At 39.4% G+C, this 24,566-nt stretch overlaps 2 protein-coding genes across 16 annotated transcripts in view; one reads left to right on the forward strand and one right to left on the reverse strand.

Moving 5' to 3' along the window:
* Positions 1-2,287: 2,287 nt before the first annotated feature.
* The window catches only part of CKAP2 (cytoskeleton associated protein 2), a 55,684-nt gene continuing 33,405 nt past the window's right edge, over positions 2,288-24,566 (reverse strand). For 2 of the 14 annotated variants that reach the window (XM_049100813.1, XM_049100817.1), the window contains 9 exons: positions 17,071-17,149; positions 11,020-11,095; positions 10,056-10,909; positions 9,417-9,621; positions 7,649-7,819; positions 5,911-5,980; positions 5,165-5,191; positions 3,912-4,161; positions 2,288-3,234 (listed from right to left, as the gene is read on the reverse strand). In XM_049100813.1, coding sequence (XP_048956770.1) covers positions 2,979-3,234; positions 3,912-4,161; positions 5,165-5,191; positions 5,911-5,980; positions 7,649-7,819; positions 9,417-9,621; positions 10,056-10,909; positions 11,020-11,095; positions 17,071-17,149 — 1,988 coding nt within the window. In that variant the 3' untranslated portion in view covers positions 2,288-2,978. Of the gene's footprint in view, positions 3,235-3,911; positions 4,162-5,164; positions 5,192-5,910; positions 5,981-7,648; positions 7,820-9,416; positions 9,622-10,055; positions 10,910-11,019; positions 11,099-15,778; positions 15,922-17,070; positions 17,150-17,324; positions 17,373-17,417; positions 17,621-18,093; positions 18,247-24,566 lie in introns of those variants that run through there. The other 12 variants (XM_049100812.1, XM_049100816.1, XM_049100809.1 and 9 more) reach the window with 11 other exon arrangements.
* VPS36 (vacuolar protein sorting 36 homolog) overlaps positions 18,359-24,566 on the forward strand; it is a 44,213-nt gene continuing 38,005 nt past the window's right edge. The window contains exon 1 of one of the 2 annotated variants that reach the window (XM_025462375.3): positions 18,359-18,705. The gene's annotated coding sequence lies outside the window, so the exon portion shown is untranslated. The remainder of the gene's footprint in view (positions 18,706-24,566) is intronic. The other variant, XM_025462373.3, reaches the window with a different exon arrangement.

Here is a 24,566-nt window from a genome sequence, read left to right on the forward strand (position 1 = left end):
GAACTAATGCTCCTGCTGATTAGCCACAGGCACAAGACCCCAACTACTTTATATTCATGACAGCATTGGGGCAAAAGTCATAAAAACATTTTCTTTCCCACCCAATGTAGATAGTCATGAAAAGGACTTTGTATCCTCTCATGGTTCTAGAGCCCAGAAGTCCAAAACAAGGGTGTCAGCAGGATCCTTGCTGAAGACTCAGAGAGGGACAGGTTTTGGGCCTTTCCCTTTGGCTTGTAGAATGCTGTCACCTGTCTCCTCACATCTCTTCCCAGTCATATTGGATTAGGAACCAACCCTACACCTACCTGACTTCATCTTCTTCATCTTAGTAAATTGCATCTGCAATGATCCTATTTCCAAGTAAGGTCACATTCTGGAATACTGGGACTTAAAGACTCCAACTATCTTTTTTTGGGGGTGGGGGGGGAGGTGACACAATTCAACCTAATGATCAGCAAGCACAGACTAGTGTGTATGGAGGAAGAGAACAGATATGACCCCTGTTCTCTCCAGCCATTGCCAAGGTGTGGATCCCAGCCAGGGTAGCTTCTGAACTGGGTAAGTGATTGGAAGTGAATGTTACTATACATAACATGTACAAGGTACTAGGCAGTTTTAAGTGTCAACACATGTGAAGTGCTTAGAGTAGAACTAGATAAGTGTTACCTATCAACTCATTTTAATCTCCAGAGCAACTCTAAAGGTGCAATTATCTCTGAGGCACAAAGAAGCTATTTGCCTCTGATCCATGGCTAGTTAAGTGGTAGGACTGGAAATAGAACTCAGGAGGTAGGACTCAAGTCTGATTCCTAACCACCATCCAACAGTTAGATGTTGCCTGCAATGCTAAACAGTGTGAAAAGCTGATCAAGTTGAAAAGCTCCCATGTAGTCTTAATGTTACATTGATCTAGGTCAATGAAACGTTAACTTAGTGAGAAAAAAATTTGTAGAACCATATATGAAGTATGGTGCCACTTATGACCAACGAAGCAAAACCTACAAAATCCACACATACCCATGTGTGTTTATATGTGTATAAGTCTATGTATAGGTTAAATAAACAAAAATTGGGGGTTACTGTACTAATATTAGTAACATTCAAGAAGGGTGGTGTGGTTGGAGTAGAGAAATCGTGCTTTACCTGTATTTGGATTTAACAAACATATATTTGGATACACAAGTGATGGGCTGTAGAAAACCCCAGGCAGGAGTCTCTGCTTTTGTCTTGGTAGTTACTTTATCATTCTGTTTATTAGTGACTTTTGCTCCCCAAACTTCATATGATCACCCAGTACCTCATTTTCAAATATTTCAGGTCTAACTAACTAGAAAAGACTCAGTCTCGATTCCCAAATACCTATGAAGAAGACAGTCCAGATGGGGTGAGGTGCCTATTCTGGCCAATCAACCAGGGGAACAGCCAGATAATACGACAAAATGACAGAGGGGATTATTTCCACTTTACCCCTCAGAATCAACTAAGTAACTTCACCATGGTCACTTTTAAGGAAAGGTAGGAGCTGAGATTTTTTTTTTTTTTTAAAGATTTATCTATTTATTCATGATAGAGAGAGGCAGAGACACAGGCAGAGGGAAGCAGGCTCCATGCCGGGAGCCCGACCCAGGACTCGATCCCGGGACTCCAGGATCGCGCCCTGGGCCAAAGGCAGGCTCTAAACCGCTGAGCCACCCAGGGATCCCCGGAGCTGAGATTCTGAATGTAGATCTGTTGGGACTTCAAAGCTCACGCACCATATTATATGCTTGGAGATACTGAGCTTGGAACAAACCTAGGTCAGACACTGGATAATGGTTCTTAAGCAGCTGAAAAGGAGTGAGACCTATGTCTGTTTAAAGAGACAGACTTTCCCACAGTTGAGGGAGGAGAGGGAAAAGCTCTCTATGAAACTTGTCCAAGCAGAATGGTTTATCGCAAGTTCCTCTCATTGAGACATTTCAAGCTACTCTGTATGGCCAAATGAAGCACATGGTATGCTTCTTATGAGACAAAGTATAGGCCAGCTTGAAGTTTATTTTAAAATGGCACATTTTGCACCATTTATACAAAGCATGAAAAAAAAATTTAAGGTAAAAATTAAAAATTAAGATAAACCTTTAGATAGATAGATAAATATGTGCTTAATGGTATTTCCTTTTGAAAAATTTGGGTATTAAAAACCCCAAGTCAAATCCAACATAATGTATTTCAAAAGAAAGGTTCAAATTTATTCACTGTAGTTAAACTGCATTTCGTATTTGTTGAAATAAATGTCACTGAAACATCACTATACAGATATATTTAATCAACATTAGGTACAGTTTATAAAAGAATAAAAATCTTCTCGAGAGCATAAGACAATAGAACCAAAGACAGGTGCCATTATACAAATGGAATGAGTGAACAAAAGACTAGGATTTTCAAGCACATTTATATTACACAGTTTTGAAACTACTGACTCTTTGTAGAATTGATAGAAGATAGTTTGGAGACTTATAAGGCAATTTTACACATGATATTTATGTGTGGAGAGAAGACTTAATTGCACATAACTATCCTGTTTTAACGGACATGACTTAATAGTAGAGTCAGTATTCTGTTTAAAGGCTGGCATGTATATTCTAAATTTTAAGAACATGTCCAGATAAATATATAAATTTTACCTAGAATACCTTTTCTGATGATGCATATTTACTTATATTTAATAGCTAACAATTTAAGACTATTAAAAGTGAAGCCAACATTATGATCACTATGTTCCTTGAATATAAACAGGTTTGAAATACTTGACAAAATTTAACTTTCTTAGTAACTCCCTCTGCTGAGATTGACAAGGCAACTCCTGCTATAATGTGAACATCAGTAAAAGAGCTTACTGCCATGAATACTTAGGTACTTGGCCAACTTCTAAGAGACAAGTAGCCACAACAAGCAAAAACCCCAGAACAATAAAAGTCCCATTACTGATTGTTGCTTTATTTCTCTTGTGCTGTTCCAGTCTCTGAGTACATCGGGCATAGGGCTGTGTTAGGACGGCATACAAAAACATCAGTTTCACCTCCCAACTCTGTTAACTGCTCCAGTGAAGACACACATGGATAATGGTCTTTTAACATATCTGGCAATTTAGAAGTTTTCTCTTGAATACGTTGAGAACGTCTAACTGGTGTTAGAAACTTTAGCTCTTTAAATGTAGAATCTGTATTGTCAAACTGTATCTTCTTTTTTATACTAAAAAAGATACAAAATCATTCCCATAGTTAAAAAACATTAACATTTTCACTTTATTCTCCTATATCATTTATCATACTATAACTTGTAAGTTGCAATCATGTGATTGCCTGTCTTAAAAAAAAAAAAAAAAGAAAAAAGAACCAGTTAGGAACTGGTTTCTCTATTTGTCATTACAGTAGACTCTTGGATATCTGTACAATTGGCTAATTGCTCAATTCCAAGACCTACTATTACCAATAGCATACAGACATTAAAGTAAAATGATGCCAAAGTTTTCTTTTACAAAATGGCAATACTTAGGGAAAAAGCAAAGCAAATACAGTATTTTAAAAGGTGAAGTGTCCAGGGGTGCCTGGATGGCTCACTCAGTTAAGCATTTGACTCTTAATTTTGGCTCAGGTCATGATCTCAGGGTTGTGAGATCGAGCCTTAGAGGGCTCTGTGCTGGGTGTGGTGCCTGCTTAAGATTCTCTCTCTCTCTCTGCCTCTTGTCCCCAACTTGTACACTTTCTCTCTCTCAAAAGAAAAAAAGAAGAGGTGATGTGTCCCCGTGATATTGATTTGTTTAAAACCTTTTTATTAACAGTAGTTCTAATTGGAAGCTAAAGTTTAGGTACCGCATTTATTCTTCCTAAACATAAAAACAAATCACAACATACATTTTGAAAGTTTACCTTTGTAGGTATGGTGTAGTAGACACATTATATTTAATTAAGCAACTCCCTCCAGTTTCTGCACTGGGGGTTTTAACATCATTGGTTAGATACTTTGTTTTGTCATCTTGCTTTTTTTCATCATCTTGAAATACCACATTTCTAGGTTTCTTTTCCGTTTCTGGTTTTCCTGACTCTAGATTAACACCTATATCTTCACTGCTGACATCCTGGATGTATTCCTTGGTTGCACAAGCCTCAACATTTTCTCCTATAGAAATACATGAACAGATTAAGCTGTTGATCAAATTTAAAGAGCAAAATCAGAAGACATTAAAGTTATTCATAGTTGGTCAGGTTTTCAAAACAGAAGAACCAAACTGCCATCTCCTAACCATTACTTTTCCTAAGCCAATACTGCTGACAAATTATTAAATATTCACTACCACCTATAGGTTGGGATTATAGATACAGATATAAGAATGAAATCATCCCTGTTAAGTTCACATTCCATGGAAGAGACATGCTTGAAAGTAATTAAAATGAGAAAAATTCTATTTAGTTGACATAAGAACAAAGGGCTATGGAACCCATAAAATGTAACAGCTACCTTTGCTTGGGGGACAGGGAGAGGGCTAGAGAAAGCTTCACAAATCACATTTAGGCTGGCTCTTAAGAAACAAGTACTTGACAAGACCAAGGAAGACAATCTTGGTTATAAAGCTTAAAAGGAAATGGACCTATTAAGACAACATTAACAGGCCAGCATACTTTGAATATATAGTAAATAGCAAGGTGGGAATGTGGAAAGGAGATGATGAGTTCAGATAGGTAGAAAGTGCTGGATTGAATTATAATGAACTTTACATGCAAGAATTTTGATCTAAAAAAATCTTCACTGCAGAAATAGATACAATCAGATTTGATCTCTATAAAGGATGGTTTAGAATGGCAAAGAATGAAAAGGAATGATCTGTGATGAAAAGACAATAAAAGACAGTAAGGCTGTGGTTGTCTCTATGCAAGGTGGTAGAGAGGTAAGCAGTGAGAAGAAAGAGCCTGATTTGTAAGTTTTTTCTAACTTAGGGCTTAACAAATGAATGCATGTGCATTCGGAACAAGGGCATCTCTTCTAACATTTCTTGCTTAGGTCTCTTCAATGGCAGAGGATTTTCTTTTTTTTCCTTTTCTTTTTTTGGGAGAAGAGATGATGGTATGGAGAAGCAATGAGGGAAGGACAGTGAGTTCAAAATAAAACATGCTAGGTGAAATACCTGAGACATCTTGAGAAATCCAGCAAGCTGAAAAGACATTTATATCTGACTATTAGAGATTTTCACCAAGAGATGTTTCAGTTATAGGATATACGTGAATCTAGAAAAATTTTACATTTCATATACCTGACAGCTAAGTGACCTTCTTCCCTCTATCTACTATCCCTAGCAAAGAGAATTCTTTAATGAGCTTCTCTAGAGCACAGAAGAGATGATAGAATTTAATAGGTAAAATTTTAGAGGTCATCTAATCAAACTGCCTGATTTTATTTTTATTTATTTATTTTTTAAGATTTTATTTATTTATTCATAGAGACAGAGAGAGAGGCAGAGACACAGGCAGAGGGAGAAGCAGGCATCATACAGAGAGCCTGACGTGGGACTCCATCCAGGGTCTCCAGGATCACGTCCGGGCTGCAGGCTCCGCTAAACCGCTGATCACGCCCCGGGCTGCAGGTGGCGCTAAACCGCTGTGCCACTGGGGCTACCCAAACTGCCTCATTTTAACAAAGGGAATTAAGGCCTAGAGAGGTAAGGTAACTTTCATAGACACTCAAAGATAAATTTGAGTTTTGAACCAGACATCCTAACTAAAAGTTCTTACACTACATAGAGCCACTGAATCTCAGAGGTATGCCCACAGATGTAAGAGGAGAGAAACATCCTACAAACTTGTTTAAAAAAAGAAAAATATTCAGAGAAATTTAATAAAATCATAATTCACTGGAAAAAAATTAAAAACTTACCATATTTGACTTTTTCTTGACTCTTCATTGTTAAAATATCTGCAATTACATGTCGCATTTCTTCGATAGGCTTAATTTTTTAATGAAAAAATACGTTTTATATTCTCAGACATTAACTCAGTTGTGCAAGTCAAAAATATTAAAAACAGTGATTCTATTTCACACTTTAAAACAAGGCAGTTCTTAGACCACGTTTCTTTTCTCAGAATACTTGTTTTGCCACTTGAATTTTTGAAAATGACTCTTTTAATTTATAGAAAAAAAAAAACCCAGAAGGAATAGAATTATCAGATTAAAATTTTCCCCCACAATTTTTCTTAAGCCACTGGTAACTATTAACTGCTTGTTTGATATTAGCAAAATTAATGGACAAGTAGCAAACTAACATTAATATTTAAAGAGCTGATAATATAAGTTTAAAATGAATTTAATATAAAGTTTACTTCTTTTCTCCTACATTCAAGCCTATGGTTATGTGTTTTTTTCACATGCTATTATGCATCTCTGAACAGCTCAAGGTTGACCAGCATAACATTCACTCATTCAAAAATCAACAGTTCACTGTGTCCATTATATGCCAAAACATATAAGCACTTACTATGTTCCTCTGTACTACCATGATTGCTAACGTAACATGTTCAAGATATTATATAAAAGGGAAGTTCTGGCTCATATTCTTAGTTGTAGAACATAGTTCCTGGACCACTCACTCCTGCTTTCCACTTTCTTGGCTAATTTTCATCCTTGTTTTCAATATTCTGCTCCAGTGTCACATATTTCTCTTTACACTCTGCTTTCTATGTGAATCCTTGGCTCCAATTATGCATCCTAGCTAACCTCACACCCTTTTCCAGGTGGGATTCTGTCAAATACAATTACCATTCAGCAAGTGTTTTATACAAAATAGCCATTGAGAGAGTATCTGCTGAATATTTGATTTTTGATTCAAGTGCAAGGTCAAATAGCATTTTTTGGCTTTGCTGAGACCAAAATGAGTAGACCTTCCTTCAAGGCTAAAGAAAATAATTTTTTAAAACTCTCTGCACATAATCTCCAAAAATGCATTTTTGAGAAACTTGGTCAAAAGGAAATGCATTTTAGAAACATTTGCCCATAAAAACAAAAACCCCAACCAAACCAAAAAACCTAGAGATACAATTTATTCTGTACCCAGAGCCTTTGGTAGCAACAGTAGAAAGAGGTGAGAGGTGTGGTATCAAATCACTATGGGTCTAGTAAGTCAGAGAAACTAGTTTATTGTCATTTTCTATGTGTGGGCAGGACCAAACATATAGCATAAAAATGTGAGAATATTAAGAAATGCTCTTCAAGTGAAAGACTTCTCTCATAAAGCCACAGAACCTGCTAATATTTTAAAAGTTAATTTAACTCCACTTGCATTATATCCATTAAATTTTAATATTAAAAATTCAATTTCCCAGATTTCTTAATTATGAAATGTGCGAAATGACATGTTGTGCTAACATTTCTCACAGCAGGTTTCATTAAATGTACATTTCAGCATATATCCATTTTCTAAGGTCTGATTATCACTAGTTCATGGGCAAGTTTTAGAAGGTGGAGAAACAGCTTTTATAATATGCGATCATTGTGGTTTTTAAACATTCATTACTACTACATATGTAATCACAATTTTATCAAGTTACATTGTGATATGCTCCCAAATAACTCAATCCTTTACACTGTGTTAACAAAGATCAGTAAGTCTTAATCTTACCTGAGCCCCTGCCAAAATAGCTTTCTCATAGATTGTGATGATATTTTCAATAGGACTTGTGAGTGGTTCAATACGTGCAAGGCATATCCAATATTTAACAAGTTTTTTAGCATCTGGAATATCTTTAATCAGGTCATTGAGTATGACTAATATTTCTTCTTTTGGGCATCCCTAAAATAGCAAGCAGTGAGTGATACCCTTTAGCCTCCAAACTATGAACAATTAAGCTTACTATAATCAAGATCAATGATAACAAGAGAAAAAGTGGATAGAAAAATCATTCATAAAAAATTCAGTGTTCTCTTCCCTACTATAAACTTACTCTGAATGGTTAGCAAGAAGCATATTAATCCTAAGTACAAAGCAGGAAAAAAATGAAATTCTAATTGAGATAAATAATAGTCAAAAATGACTAACACTTTACTTGGTTTGATGATTATCCTTTTATAGATTGTGGGACTCCATTTAATAATTGATATAGAATTTCTGTACCTACCAAATGTTTGAGGGGGAACAGCTTGCAGGTTTTTAAAAACTGTCTTTGTCAGGTCTTGATATTAAGGTTAAAATCAATCTGTAATGGTTTATGTAAGTAAGAGCTATATACAATTCAATGGTAGGGCTGAAAACTTCCACAGTAATCAATGACAAACCCCAACTGAACAGAAATAAGGATATAATCAGGGAAACTCCAATTCTAATTTTCACTGGTCCTCAAAAATCACAAAAAGCTTAAGGATGCTCATGAAGACCAGAGTAAGGTTTGAAATCATATTCCGTATATTCAATCTTACTATGGATTTTTTTTTAAATTTTTATTTATTTATGATAGTCAGAGGGGGGGGGCAGAGACACAGGCAGAGGGAGAAGCAGGCTCCATGCAGGGAGCCCGACGTGGGATTCGATCCCGGGTCTCCAGGATCGCGCCCTGGGCCAAAGGCAGGCGCCAAACCGCTGCGCCACCCAGGGATTCCCCTTACTATGGATCTTAAACACCATGGGTGACCAAAGCAAGATCAAAGAGTAGTCAGGAAATAAAGTCTGGAGTTCGTATACTCTGCAGGGTTTTGTTTTGTTTTTAAATGATTATTTATTTATTCATGAGACACACAGAGAGAGAGAGAGAGGCGGAGACAGGCAGAGGGAGAGTCAGGCTCCATGCAGGGAGTCCGATATGGGACTCGATCCCAGATCTCCAGGATCACACCCTGAGCCAAAGGCAGATGCTCAACTGCTGAGCCACCCAGGCATCCCACTCTGTAGGATTTTGATCCAAATAGTGAATCTCTACAATAAGTTTAAGACCATGATGATGCTGGTTTAGATTAATGGAATTTTGTTTGCAAGAATTTTGTTAACTTGAATGTAATCTGTGATAATGAATCCCTACTTTATGTTGCCTGTCTTCGGTAAAGTATGTAATGAGTGGGAAAAAATAATACGTTAATATGCTGAAGGAGTGTAAAAAAATAGAGGTGTCAGAGTAAATATCCATCCCAGCCCATTCTATATTAACATTTTAGAGGAATGCAGAATTTCTAAGTTAAAAAAAAAAAAAAGTAAAAAAAATTTTATTATTTCTTTGATGTATTTATATGAACTCAATGAAATGGAGTCCATTTTAGGCTAAAGGGAATCTCACAATAAGTCTACAGAACACCACTAACGCATTATATGGTCAAAAGAGTGACAATAATTAATTTAGTGAGATAACATTTATAAGATAACTTACAAACTACAATCTACTACACAAATATAAGGACTGTACCTCATTAATCAGATTTAGGCATTCAGAAAATGTCTTGTTCACTTTTTCAGTAAATAATCTTTGCTCATCTTCTTCTACCATGGTAGTCCAGAAGGACCCAGATGATTTTTCATTTCGCCCTTCGGGCTCAGACTGGGTAACTCCTGAGCTAGGAGGTCTTTTTATCATTTTTCTTTTGCTAGCTTTCCACTCACTCAGACGAGCTCTATAGTGAGAAGCAGGATATAAGCATCACTATGATACTGATGATAGAATTCTGTCAGAGAAGTTAAAAAATAACTCTGGTCTTTGAGTAGCTCCACACTAGTGGCACACAGGTAAATTCACAAATTCAAAGAAAAAGAAATCCCGAACATATCAATGTTGGTAATATGATCAAAGACCCTAAGAATGCATTTTTAAATGGAGAGGTTATAAAATATTTCCTAATGGTATTAAGCACTGCAGATTATATTACAACTTAATGAAACACAAACACAGTAACTTAGCTCATATTGTCCCGCACATAAATTTGCTTCAGTTGGTCTGCGTATGATAGAGGAGAATCCACATACAAATTCTAATACATTCAAGGAGTGTATAAACCAAATTTATAAGTACTCTACTGAAAATTAAGCTAATAAAATTACATCCACTTACTTTCTCTCTTCTGCTGTTTCTTTGGGATGAATTGATCTATCAATAGTTGCTTTTGCTACAGAGTGTCTGCAAGGGTCAATGCTTTTTGACTTCTGGATCAGTCTGGTGTTAAAAGATGAAGCAGGTCTGGCTACAATTTTGGACATCAGGCTTCTTGACACTGTCGTCTTTCTCTCCACATCCTGAGAACTGGTTTTGGCACTAGATGAAACTGTGTTTAATTGCAGTAATTCCTTCTCCTGGGGCCCTTTCCGGATTGTAAGACTTCTCCTGATGCCTTGTTTCACAGGGTCCTGAGCACTGTTGCAGTGACTTCTGATAGGAGGCCGCACCAGCCGTCTGTCCTGAGAGGCAGTGCTCACAGGTCGAGTGGTGGTCATCACGTTTGGGGCTCTGTGACTTCTCACTGTGAAACTGCTGGTGTCTGCGGGCAGAGGCTCTGGGGCTTTAGGGATAGTAGCTGAAAGTTTCTTTGTTGCTACAGAACTCTCATCTCTGACTGGTAGGGGCTTTCTAAATGAATTAATCTTAGATTGAACAATTTGACCATTGTAAGACCCAAGCACAAGCTTCTTAGGCATGTTAGCATCTTGCTTTGGTTTTTCTGTAGATATTTGTTTCTTTTTACTGTTGTTTTTAAGATGAAACATTTGGCTCAATGTCATGTGTTGACTTTGAGGGCCATCTTCAATTGGTACCGACTGTCTTGTGTGATTATTATCCTCCAAATTATGTGTGTCAATTATCATTGTTAAATTGGCTAATTCATTAGAAGGTCTTAAAGGAATACAATTTTTCCCCATAGTTATATTATTTTTGTTCACAGGAAGTCTACTGACATTTTCTTTACCAGCCTAAAACAATGATTTAAGACAAATCAGTATTTCAGAACTCATTTCTTTAAGAGTTTAGGAAGGGGAAGGGGGAAAGAGGACAGTTTATGAGGGCTATGTCCATTTCTTACCATTTTTGTTTTGAATTTCAGAACTTTTGTCTCTTCCTGGATCTGGCCTTCAGAGTTCATCACTTTCTGGCCTGTACTACTTTAAAAAGTAAAAAATGAAAAAAAAGTTTAACCACATACTAAGGAAGATTTCTCTTTGGTGAGGAGGAATGAGAGAATATTAACAATCATCTGACTTTGTAATATTAAATTGAGGCAAGAATGGAGCTGACATTTGTCCTTTTTCTTCATTATAGGATGAGTTAATAGTGTAAACAAGATAGGTGAGGAATTTAAAGATATATTTTTAAAAGTCTTAACACCCTCCCCACACAGTGTACATAAACATATGATAACCTCATTCCAAACCATTCTTCCTAGTCACTCGAATCCTCAAAACCTTTATTAGGCAACATTTTCTGTAGTTAGTTTTAAGTACTTAGTAACAGACTTCCATTGAAAAAAAATTTGGCCCTCTACACATAAATTGTTTGGGAAAAACTGTACAGCCCAATGCAAAAGAATGAAACTGGACTAATTTCTCACACAATACACAAAAATAAACTCAAAATGCATTAAAGACCTAATGAAACCATAAAACTTGTAAAAAGAAACAGAGGCAATAAACTCCCAGACATCAGCCTTAGCCATATTTTGCTGGATGGGTCTCCTCAGGCAAGGGAAACAAAAGTAAAAATAACTAGGACTACATCAAACTAAAAAGCCTTTGCACATCAAAGGAAACCATCAACAAATGGAAAGGTGGGGTGCCTGGGTGGCTCAGTCGATTAAGTGTTAGACTCTTGATTTTAGCTCAGGTCATGATTTGAGGGTATGAGTCAGTCTCACCTTGAGTTTCATACTGGGTTCTGCACTGGGCTTGTAAAAGATTCTCGGTCTCCCTCTGCCCCCCATCCCCACTCAGACACATGTATGCTCTCTCAGTTTTTGTTTTTGTTTTGAGAGAAAAAAATCTAAATGAGAGAAGTTATTTATGAAATACATATCTGAAAAGGAGTTCATTTCAAAATTTATAAAGAACTCCTACTCAGGCTTTTTCACAACAGGTTTGCCACCAGAATACAGGGGTCATGAAAACCACCACTAAACCTAAACCAAAATGGAAAGGAAAAAACTCACATCAGCGTCGTCATTGGACACATAGATTCAGGCAAGTCTACCACTACTGGTCATCTGATCTACCAAAGCAGTGGGATCAACAAAAGATTGAAAAATTTGAGAAGCAGACTACTGAGGTGGGAAAGGGCTCTTTCAAGTATGCCTGGGTCTTGGATAAACTGAAAGCTGAATGTGAACGTGGTATCACTATTGATATCTCCCTGTGGAAATTTGAGACCAGCAAGTATTATGTGACCATAATTGATGCCCCAGGACACAGAGACTTTATCAAAAACATCATTACATCTCAGGCTGGCTGTGCTTTCCTGATTATTGCTGCTGGTGTTGATGAATTTGAAGCAGGTATCTCCAAGAATGGGCAGACCTGTGAGCATGCCCTTCTGGCTTACACACCTGGTGTAAAACAACTGTTAGTGTTAACAAAATGGATTCCACTAAGCCACCCTACAGCCAAGAGAAATATGAGGAAATTATTAAGGAAGTCCGCGCCTACATTAAGAAAATTGGCTACAACCCCAACACAGTAGCATGTGTGCCAATTTCTGGTGGAATGGTGCAAAATGCTGGAGCCAAGTGCTAACATGCCTTGGTCCAAGGGATGGAAAGTCACCCATAAAGATGGGAATGGCAGTGGAACCATACTGCTTGAAGCTCTGGATTGCATTCTGCCACCAACTTGTCCAACTGATAAGCCCTTGTGTCTGCCTCTCTAGGACGTCTACAAAATTTAGTGGTATTGGTACGGTTCCTGTGGGCAGAGTGGAGACTGGTGTTCTTAAACCTGGCATGGTGGTCACCTTTGCTCCAGTCACTGTTACAATTGAAGTAGTCTGTCCAAATGCACCATGAAGCTTTGAGTGAGGCTCTTTTGGTGATAACGAGGGCTTCAATGTCAAGAACGTATCTGTCAAAGATGTTCATTGTGGCAATGTGGCTGGTGACAGTAAAAATGACCCACCGTTGGAAGCAGCTGGCTTCACAGTTCAGGTGATTATCCTGAACCATCCAGGCCAAATCAGTGCTGGAAATGCACCTGGGGATTGTTACACAGCTCACATTGCTTGCAAGTTTGTTGAGCTGAAGGAGAAGATAGTCATTCTGGAAAAAAGCTGGAAGATGGCCCCAAGTTCTCGAAATATGGTGATGCTGCTATTGTTGAAATGGATCCTGGCAAGCCTATGTGTGTTGAGAGCTTCTCTGACTATCCTCCTCTGGGCTGTTTTGCTGTTCGTGACATGAGACAGATGGTTGCTGTGAGTGTCATCAAAGAAATGGACAAGAGGCAGCTGGAGCTGGCAAGGTAACCAAATCTGCCCAGAAAGCTCAGAAGGCTAAATGAATATTATCCCCAACACCTGGCACCCCAGTCTTAATGGCAGAAGAATGGTCTCAGAACGGTTTGTGTCAATTGGCCATTTAAGTTTAATAGTAAAAGACTGATTAATGATAACAATGCATTGTTAAACCTTCAGAAGGAAAGGAGAATGTTTTGTGGACCATTTGTGTGTGTTAAAGTTGTTAGTTTTTAAAATCAGTACTTTTTTTTTTAAGGTAAAGAACTAAAATTTATTTACATTTAACTAGGATGTTGAATTGACAAAAAATTGCTTTTCTTCCTTTGTTTCTTGTATATTTTTTTTTATTGGAGTTCGATTTGCCAATATATAGCAGAACACTCAGTACTTTTTAATGGAAACAACTTGACCTAAAATCTTTCACAGAATTTTGAGACCCATTAAAAAAAAACTTAATGAGGGGGAAAAAAAACCTCCTACTCAGGATCTTTGTTCCCGTGATGATTTGCTCATTCTTTGCATCATTAACTTGCCCCTCTATTACATCACTCCCATCAGCATATAAACACTATGATATCTCATCTTAAAGCCCTTAAGCCCATATTCCCTTTCAGCCCCTGCCTTCTCTTTGCTTTATATTTATAGCAAAAGTCCTCAAAAGTATGTACCTGTACACTGTCCCCATGTTGTCATATTCCCCATGCCTATTAGGAACGTGTCCTCAGCCCTCTATTGGAGATTCCTAATGTCATCTGCTTCCATGTTTCTACATTCAAGGGTCAATTCTGTTTCCACCCTCCTGAACCTTTAAGCAGCACTTTCTTCACTTTGCTACCAAACACCAGCTCTTCTCCTTTTCCTCCTACCTCAGTGGTCCACTTCTACTGAGTCTTTCTTCCTAACTTCACTAGGGCTCAAAGCTGCATTCAAATTTTAAATTTTTCATCTGCTTTTTAAATTTTTAGTTTTATATTTCTCAGGGACTCCTCCTTTTCTGTGCTAACAGAAGCCTAATGCTTAGTCTTGAAACTGTTGGCTAACTTTTTTACTTTTTAACTGCTAGCTAAAAAAATTTCAGGGTAAGGAGAGAATCTACCTGATTCACCGTCCAGTATGGAGAGTTCTCTGAAAATGCATTGTCCCATTCTATCTTACGATAAAACGTGCCCTCACAAGAGTTATCTAAATAATGAATCTTAAAATACCCACACTACAGATTGTAAAATAGAATGATTTAATTTTGAAAAGCTGCAACTCTGATTGGTTGTCTAACAATTTACTGCTCAAATAACAATATTTAAGTTGACATCCGTTTTCTGAAATGAATATAGTACTTGTGAGATTTCTTGGTAAAACCAGAAGAATTTCAGAATTTTTTTTTCTTCCCACTGTGTATAAGAGTATTATAAACCCCACGATCCAGCTGGATTCCTTATTTAAGTAAGTAATTGAGAGTTATGCTCGGTTTTACTTGACTATTCTAAATCACTCTTCAGTAGTCTTATCACACTTCAAAGTTTTAAATAAATATCTACAAACTGATAATTCCCAAGTTTAAATCTCTAGTCCCAATCTCAACCCAACCCTTCAGACACATAGCGACTCGGCATTTCCACTTTGATGTCCTTTTGGTATTTCAAACTTAGCATGGCCAAAAGAAAGCTCCTGATTCCCCCATTCCTCCCTTGGTCTTCCCCATCTTGATATATGGTATCACTATCCAGTCACTTTTTCAAACAAAAAATCTAGGATTATCTTTGTTTTAAATGAGGAATGTGAGATTTGTAAAAGAAAATGTAAAGCATGTGAAGTAACTCATTAGTGTAAAGTTAAAATTTGGAAATAATGCCAAACTTACATAGAGTTACAAAATTATAAATAGTTCGAAGAATATTCATATGCTATTTACCCAAATTTGCATAGTGTTAACCTTTATCCCATTTATGTTATCATTTGCATTGTTTCTAAACATGTGTATGTGTGGAGTATATGCAATTTTTTCTACCTGAATCTTTCCAGATATATACATGATTACCCTTAAACCCTAAATGCTTCATTGTTCAAAAAATAATGATTTTCTCTTACATAACCATAGTAGTTATCAAATCTATAGATGTCCCATCCATACCTAATCCAGCATCACCAAGTCCTGGCATCTGTACCTCCTAAATATAAGCACCATCTGACCACCTTCAACCATGAGGAAGGGTATTAAGTATTTACAAAGACAACACATAGCAATAACGGTTTGGAGAAACGAAAAGAAACCAGAATAGAGTAACTCAAGAACCAGTACTCTGTGTGTAAAGCCACTGTGAGATCAGTAAATAACAGCTACCACTTACTGGGGTTCTCTCCATATACCAGGCATAGCACAATGCATTCTGTATCTCATTTAATCTCCAAGAAACACAATTATCCATTTTTAATAGAAGTTAAGTGGACTCTAAGAGGCCATGTAACTCCCCTGAGGTTACACAGCTATAGTAGCAGACTTACAGAGTTCAGACCTTATCATTCTAAAGCCAGTGCCCTTAGAATGCACAGAAAGGGCCTAAAGGTTGTTACTAACAGTTATCTCTGGAGGGGGCCTTTTGATCTTCTGCTTTATATACCTCCACGGAGTTTTCTTTTGCCACAACTATGTACTACTTTTAAAATTTTACCACAGTAACACCTAGATATTCCTATCCAGGGTTGAGACTAAAACAAATAATCTCTAAACATTTTGGGGGAGCCACCTCCCAAAGAATAACCATCCATGTCCCAGCCCCCGAAACATACTGAGTATAAACCTTGCTAAATTAAGACTGACCTTTGTAGCGCTGCATAGACCATAAGTCAATGATTTAATATATACAAACACTTTGCTTTAAAATTGTTTCATCTGAGAATCTGAATTAATTTACACAGGAAATGCTGTGCTATCCAAGAAGGTATGGCTACTGAACACTTGAAATGTGGCTAGTCCAAATTGACGTATGAAAGTGTAAAATACAGACACTGATTTTGAAAACTCAGCACCACACACACACAAAAAATAGTAAAATATCTCAATAACTTTCAAGAATTACATGTTAAACTATAACACGGGATATACTGGATTAAATGTTATCACAATTCATCTTTTAAAAAGACTTTCCAGAGGGCACCTGGGTGGCTTAGATAAACTCAGGTCATTATCTCAAGGTCCTGGAATTGAGCCCCACCTCAGGCTCCATGCTCAGCGAGGAGTCCCTCTCCCTCTGCCCACCCCCACCCCCAGCTCTCTCTTAAATAACATATTCTGTTAAATAAATAGACTTTTCAAATATGGCTACTAGAAAATTTTTTAAAGATTTACTTAAGAGAAAGAAAGAACAGGCAGGGTGAAGGGCAGAGGGAGAGGGAGACAAGCAAGCTCCCCACAGAGGGGAGAGCCTGAAGTGGGGGATTGATCTCAGGATGCTGAGACTATGACCTGAGCCGAAATCAAGAGTGGGATGCTTACCTGAGCATCCCAGGCACCCTGAAAAAATTTTTTTTTTTTTTTACCCTGAAAATTTTAAATTACGTTACAACTGTGGTTCCCACGACATTTTTATTAGACAGCTCTGATCTAATTTTATAGATCTGAAATGAGAAAATTTGACCTCACCTGGATATATGATTTTCCTGTTTATATGCAAAAAACGTTTTTCTTTGTAACATCCGTTCCTTGAGTTTTTGTTTTTGTTCTAAGTGACAAAAAAGCAACAAGTCAACATTTGTTATAACATTATCAAATAAATATTCACTAAATGAACATCTCATTTTGAAAAGTGACCTACTAGAGATCACACCTTACAAACAGGAAATATCTCAATGAGTACTGGCTTTGAGAAATAATCCCATTTTTTAAGAGATCATTACCATAAAAGCTTCCCACAACCACTTCACGAGAATCACATTCTCTTTTGTCTGAAAGTGAAAAACACGGAGAACATATTTTCAACATATGGTTACCGAAAGCCAAGCTTTAGGAAACTGAGGAGCAGAACTGAGACACTGGACTCCAAGTTCTAATCGACCAGAACTGGGTTGGGTGAGAGTCTTTCCTCTGTGTTCCCATGTGCAGGGCAAAGAACAATATGATTTCTGAAAACCCAGCCAAACCCAGAATCCATAAAGCCGATTCAGAAGAGGCAACCCCACCTCTCCCCAAAAACCGGCTCTCCACTCAGGAGGCGGGAGCGCCCTGCGCAAGCGCAGTCGCCTCCAGCCCGGCGCGGCCCCGCCCACTCGCAGGGGTCCCGAGGGCCCGACGCCGACGCCGACGCCCGGGCCGCCGGAGAGGTGAGGGCCGCGCACCGTCCCTCAGCAGGCCCGTCCCCGCCACCCGAGGGGCACGCCCGGCCAGGGACGACCGCACGGGAGGCGCTCAGCCCGCACACAACCACCACGGCCCGGGCCCCTCTCCGCGGTCCAATGCGCAAAAACGGAGGATGCAGCTGAAAGACCGGGTGAGCTGCCAGGGGCTCTCGCGCGTCTGGTCAGGGCTGACGCTGGTCGGCGGACTCGAGGCCCCGGCTGCTGAGTCCGCGCCCCTCTCTCGCCCACGGTGGCCCTCGTCCCCCGCCCCGGCCCCTCCGGGAAACCAGGCGCCCGCGGGCTGCGCCGCCCCGGCCCCCGCGGCCCTCACCTCTGAACGCGGGCTGAGGGCTCTGGCTCGGGGGCAGCCGCAGCTCCTGGGGCACGGCTGGGCCGCTCATCGCCAACAGCGGAGCGGGACGCGTCTGCGCTCTCACGGCCGCCGCCGCCGCCAGTGAAGCACGCGGGGCCGCAGAAGCCGCGGCGTCAATTGAATCAGCCAATGGGCGCCAAGGGGCGGGGCCGGGGCGGGGCCGGGGCCGGGGCGGGGCCGGGGGCGGGGCCAGCTGGAGATCCCTGTTTCGGTGAAGGCTGCTCCGCGGAGTCCCGGCCGCGACAGAGGCCTCCTGCTCCCGAGTCAGTGGCGCCCTTGAGGAGGGCGGGGAGCCGGCTGCCAGGTCCCTGCTGCGTGGCGGCTGGGACTAGTCCGTGGACGTTCACAGCGCACGGAGGAGGGCCCACTAGGAAAGTGTGGTTGGCGGCGCTTAGTAAACCAGGGCGCGCAGGCTGAAGAGGCTGAAGCACCCGCCGCTGTCCCGAGAGCAGGGGAGTCCCCTTTCCGCACCGCGGCTTCGTGGCCACGCTTGACTCCTCCTCCGGCGGTCCGGCTGTTTATGCCCGCGCAGTGGCTTCCCTCGGAACCCGTGTTCCAGGCACCCTGCAGGTGAGCGTGTGCCCTGTCCCGAATGCAGGAAGGTTTGCTTTGGTTGTCCCTAAAGCGGCACACAGGAGCCACACTTTAGGGAACCTAGTGCGGTGGACGGTCCCACAAAAGGTGCCGCTTTAATCACTGAGCCGGGCTTTAAGCATGGAGACTGAGACAATTTTTATATCTCCTGCACAGGTCTGAGAGCTTCCAGAGCTGGCTCTCCACTGCCCGTTTCTTCCTATCTTTCTCTGCTTTTTTCCTAAAGGCATCGAATGTATGGTAGCATCTTGCTAATAAGGAAGTTAGTTTGGAATATTCTGGGGTTTTTTTTCTTGATGAAATGTCAAGTGTAGTTGTCTAACTTTGCACTTAAGGCCAATTCTGGAAGAACCAACAGCCAGTCAGCACCCAACACTAAGACACTGTCCCTAAGACAACACTGCTGTTGGCATATTACTGTTAATATTGTCAATTATGTACTAAAGTTTCATCAGACAGGCTGGGTAACCAGGGATTCCCATTAAATAACAGAGAACAGTTTAACAAAATAGAACAGTTTTAAAAAGACTCAAGAACCTCCAAGCCATTTTGCTAAGTGAAAGCCAGCCACAAAAGGTCACACATATGGTATGATTCCCTATGAAATATCCATAATAGGTAAATCCACAGAGAAATGGACACACATGGGTGGTTACCAGGGGTTAGGAGTAGGGGGGAATGGGGAGAGACCACAGAGCCGTTCACTTTAAAATGATTTGTGTTATGTAAATTTCAGTGTGTGTGTTTTTTTAATAAATGGGCGTTGTTAAAAAATAGTGACTCAAGAAAACTGTGGAGAGGTCGTAGGCTGAGATGGTGGGTAGGAAATCCTGCAAAACTGCTAGGTTTTCCAACATAGCAATTACCCCCATCTCCAAACTCACCCACTCCAAGAATGACTTTTTTTTTTTTTTATGATTTTATTTATTCATGAGAGACACACAGAGAGAGGCAGAGACACAGGCAAAGGGAGAAGCAGGCTCCATGCAGGGAGCCCGATGTGGGACTCGATCCCGGGTCTCCAGGATCACACTTTGGGCGGAAGGGGATGCTAAACCGCTGAGCCACCCGGGCTGCCCAAGAATGACATCTCTTTAAAGACACTTTTTAGAATATCATCATCCCACAATTGTTGGAGGAAAGGCAGACCATTCTCTAAAAGATCCAAGAGAAAATTTCAGAACAGATCATCACCAACTTAGCTGACCATTTAACTGCAGCCACCTGGAGCATAGTTGATTGGGTTCCTGTGAAACAGTGAGAGCACCTGTGGGATAGCAGGATGGGACTATCCAAAAGACAAAAGCAGGGTGAGGACACAAAGTCTGGGGAGGAAAGAGACTAAAAAAAGGGGTAATGGTCCAATGTTGGCACTGAAGAGGTCTAGTAGGATTGGGACTGAAATAAACCCTTGGATTCAGAAGCTAGGAGGTTCCAGCAAAAACATTCTGTGGACAAATACAAAATATTGCTGAGAGATATTAAAGAAATCCTAAATAAACAGAGAGAGATAAGATGCTTATGGATCAGATGACCCTATGTTGTTAAGATGTCTATTCTCTCCAAGTTAATCTATTCAATCTCATTCCAATCGAAATCCCAAAAGCCAAAAAGGTTTTTCTATAGAAATTGACAATCAGGGACACCTGGGTGGCTCAGCGGTTGAGCCTCTGCCTTTGGCCCAGGGCGTGATCCCAGAGTCCTGGGATAGAGTCCCACATCAGGCTTCTTGCTTGAAGCCTCCTTCTCCCTCTGCCTGTGTCTCTGCCTCTCTCTCTCTCTGTCTCTCATGAATAAATCTTTTTAAAAAAGAAATGGACAATCAGATTCTAAAATTTAAATGGAAACGCAAACGATCTAGAGAGGCAAAACAATTTTGAAACAGAACAAAGTTGGTGGACTTATACTACTTGATATCAAGATGTATTATAAAGCCATGGTAGTAATCAAGACAGTGTGGATGGCATTGGTGTAAAGAAAGATAAAGAAATCAATGGAATGCAGTAGAAATGCCAGAAATACACTCAGGCCTCTACAGTCACTTGATTTTCCACAAAGTTTCCAAGACAACTCAATGGAGTAAAAGTATAATCTTTTCAACTAATACAAGTACAGGGACAACTGGATGTCCACATAGAAAATGTTAATCATGACCCTTAACTCACCCCTTGTACAAAAAAAACAAAACTCAAAAGAGAATGTAGACCTAAACGTAAGAACCCAAAGTATAAAACCTCTAGAAGAAAACATAGAAGAAAAATCTTGGTGATTTCATGTTAGGGAAAGTTTTGTTAAATAGGAGACAGCACGAACTATAAAAGATACAATACACTGGATTTCATCAAAATTAAAACCGTTTGCTTTTCAAAAGACACTTTAGAAAACTCAGAAAGCAAACTACAGAGTAGGAGAAAATATTTGCAAAGCATATATAATAAAGAACTTTCACCAGAAGCACTCTTACAACTCAAATTTTTTCAGTGTGCAAAAAAATAAAAAAAAAAGAATTTCAAAGAAGATACAGGAAACTAAAAATAAGCACATGGGAAGATACCTAACATCCTTAGTCATCAGGAAAATGCAATTAAAATCACAATGAAATACCCTCACTATGTACCCACTAAACCGACAAATACTTAAAAGATAGACAATACTAAGGTTTGGCCAGGAACCAGAACTCTCATATACCACTGGTAGTAATAGAAAATAATATAGCTATTTAAGAAAACAGTTTGGCAGCTTCTTATAAAGTTAAACTTGCACTTACCATATGACCCAGCAATTACTCTTCTAGATATTTCCCCAAGAGAAATGAAAGCATGCACACAAATGTTTATAGCATCTTTATTCATAATAGTCCTATGCAGAAAATAACCTAAATTTCCACCAACTGATGTGTAGATAAACAAAAGTGACATAGTCATACAATGGACCACTACTCAGCAATAAGAAGGAACAAAATACTGAATAATGCAACCTGGATAAAATGAAAAAACTCAGTTTTTTTTTTCTTTTCTGTGCAGGGAAACATCCTACTCCTCCCTATTGTGTTTCTTTGCAGTGTGTCATTTTTACTTTCACACTGAACACTTCTGGCACCTCTGGTCACCAAAGGTATGGAGGGTTTTAGTCCACAACAAGCAATTCTCTGTAACACCAGCTGGGTGTCCTACAATTGAACTCAATTCTAACACAACCTGGAGAGTGTCAGCTACCACAGGCTAAGGACTCAATCCCACAGGACTCCTTCCCTTCAACTTCAGATGCCAGTGGAAACCCAGGTTATCACTTGTGCTTCTCACTAAACCCCTCCTTGGGTTTGAATAATTTGCTAGAGCAGCTCACAAAACTCAGGATACAGGTGAACTGCCAGGTGTAGAGATATAGAGCAAGGTCTTGGAAGGATCCGGAATGTAGGAGCATCTGTCACTGTGGAGTTGGGGTATGCTAACTCCTGGTGTGGATGAGTTCAGCCTGGGAGCTCTCTAAACCCCTAACTATTGGGATTTTACAGAGGCCTTCTCATGTAAGCATGGTTGATTTTTTTTTAAATTTTTATTTATTTATGATAGAGAGAGAGGCAGAAACACAGGCAGAGGGAGAAGCAGGCTCCATGCACCAGGAGCCCGACGTGGGATTCGATCCCGGGTCTCCAGGATCGCGCCCTGGGCCAAAGGCAGGCGCGAAACCGCTGCGCCACCCAGGGATCCCAGCATGATCGATTATTAACAATGTTTTCAGTCTCTCTCCTTTCTCTGGAGAAGTAGGGGGGTCAAAGGGAACCTGAAAATTCCAAGCTTCTTATCAGGGCCTTCTGGTGACTAGCCCCCATCCAGAAACCTACCAAGAGTCACCTCGATAAAATGAAAAATTCTCCTAGTGTGCTTATCACTTAGAAAATTACAAGGGTTTCAGGAGCTCTATGCCAGGAACCAGGGATAGAAACCAATAAATATTTTCTATTATCTCACCATAAGTGAATCCCCAAAACATGGCATTACATTTAAGAAGCCAGAGACAAAAGACTACATACCTTATGATTGATTTCATTTATATGAAACTCTAGAAAAGATATAGATTCCACATTAGTGAATCATATGGTATTTGTCTTTCCCTGCCTGAGTTATCTCACTTAGCATAATGCCTTCTGTGTTCATCCATGTTGTCATAAATGACAAGATCTCATCTTTTTCTTACAACTGAGTAAACTGTGTGTGTATGTGTGGAAAGAGAGAGAGAATAAAACCTCTTTTTTATCCATTCTTTATCCATTCATCTATTGGTTGACACTTCAGTTGCCTCCATACGTTGGCTGTTGTAATTAATGCAATAAACAGAGGGGTGCATATAGCTTTTCGAATTCATGTTTTCATTTTCTTTGGGCAAATAGTAGAATTACTAGATCACATGGTATTTCTATCTTTAGTTTTTTTTTAGGAAACTCAACGTTTTCCACAATGGCTATACCCATTTACATTCCCACCAACAGTGAACAAACATTCCTTTTTCTCCACAGCCTCACTAACATTTGTTTCTTGTCTTTCTAGTTCTAGCCATTCTGACAGGTGTAAGGTAATACCTCATTGTGGTTTTGATTTGAATTCCCCTAGTAATTAGAGACGAGCATCTTTTCATGGGTCTGTTGGCCATCTGTATGTCTTATGTAGAAAAATGTCTATTCAGGTCCTCTGCCCATTTTTTAATGGGATTGTTTGGGGGGGGGTTGCTGTAGAGTTATATAAGTTCTTTATATATCACTTTATGTATTATCTTTATCACATATATCATTCACAAATATCTTCTGTCATTAAGTAGGTTGCCTTTTTGTGTTGTTGACGATTTCCTTTGCTGTGCAAAAGCTTTTTATTTGGTGTAGTCCCGATTGTTTATTTTTGCTTCTGTTTTCCCTACCTGGAGACATACCTAGAAAAATGTTGCTATGCCCAATATCAAAGAAATTACTTCCTATGTTTTCTCCTAGGAGCTTTATTGTTTCAGGTCTCACATCTAGGCCTTTAATCCATATTTTTTTGTAATAATAAATTTATTTTTTATTGGTGTTCAATTTGCCAACATACAGAGTAACACCCAGTGCTCATCCCGTCAAGCGCCCCCCTCAGTGCCCGCCACCCAGTCACCCCCACCCCCTGCCCTCCTCCCCTTCCACCACCCCTAGTTCGTTTCCCAGAGTTAGGAGTCTTCCATGTTCTTTCTCCCTTTCTGATATCCATTTTGATTTTATTTTTGTGTATGGTTTAAGTGGTCCAGTTTCATTCTTCTGCATGTAGCTGTCCAGTTTCTCCTAATACCATTTATTGAAGAGACTGTCTTCCCTATTGTATATTCTTTCCTCCTTTGTCACAGATTGATTGACCATATAATTATGAGTTTATTTCTGGGCTCTCTATTCTGTTCCATTTGTCTATGTGTCTATTTTGTGCCAGTATCTTACTATTTTGATTACAGCTTTGTAGTATATCTTGAAATCTGGGATTGTGATAGTTCCAGGTTTGTTTCTCTTTCTCAACATTGCTTTGACTATTTGAGGTCTTTTGTGGTTCTATATAAATTTTAGTATTCTAGTTCTATGAAAAATGTCATTGGTATTTTAATAGATTGTGTTGAATCCATATACTGTTTTGAGGAGTATGGATATTCTAACAAGATTAATTCTTCCAATCCATGAGCGTGGGATGTCTTTTATTTGTTAGTGTCATCCTCAATTTCTCTCATCAATGTTTTATAGTTCTCAGAGTTTAGGTCGTCTCCTTGGTTAAATTTATTCCTAGGTATTTTAGTCTTTTTGGTACAATTCTAAATGGAATTTTTAATTTCTC

Source organism: Canis lupus, chromosome 25 (genome assembly GCF_003254725.2).
Source record: "Canis lupus dingo isolate Sandy chromosome 25, ASM325472v2, whole genome shotgun sequence".
NCBI classification, from domain to species: domain Eukaryota; kingdom Metazoa; phylum Chordata; class Mammalia; order Carnivora; family Canidae; genus Canis; species Canis lupus.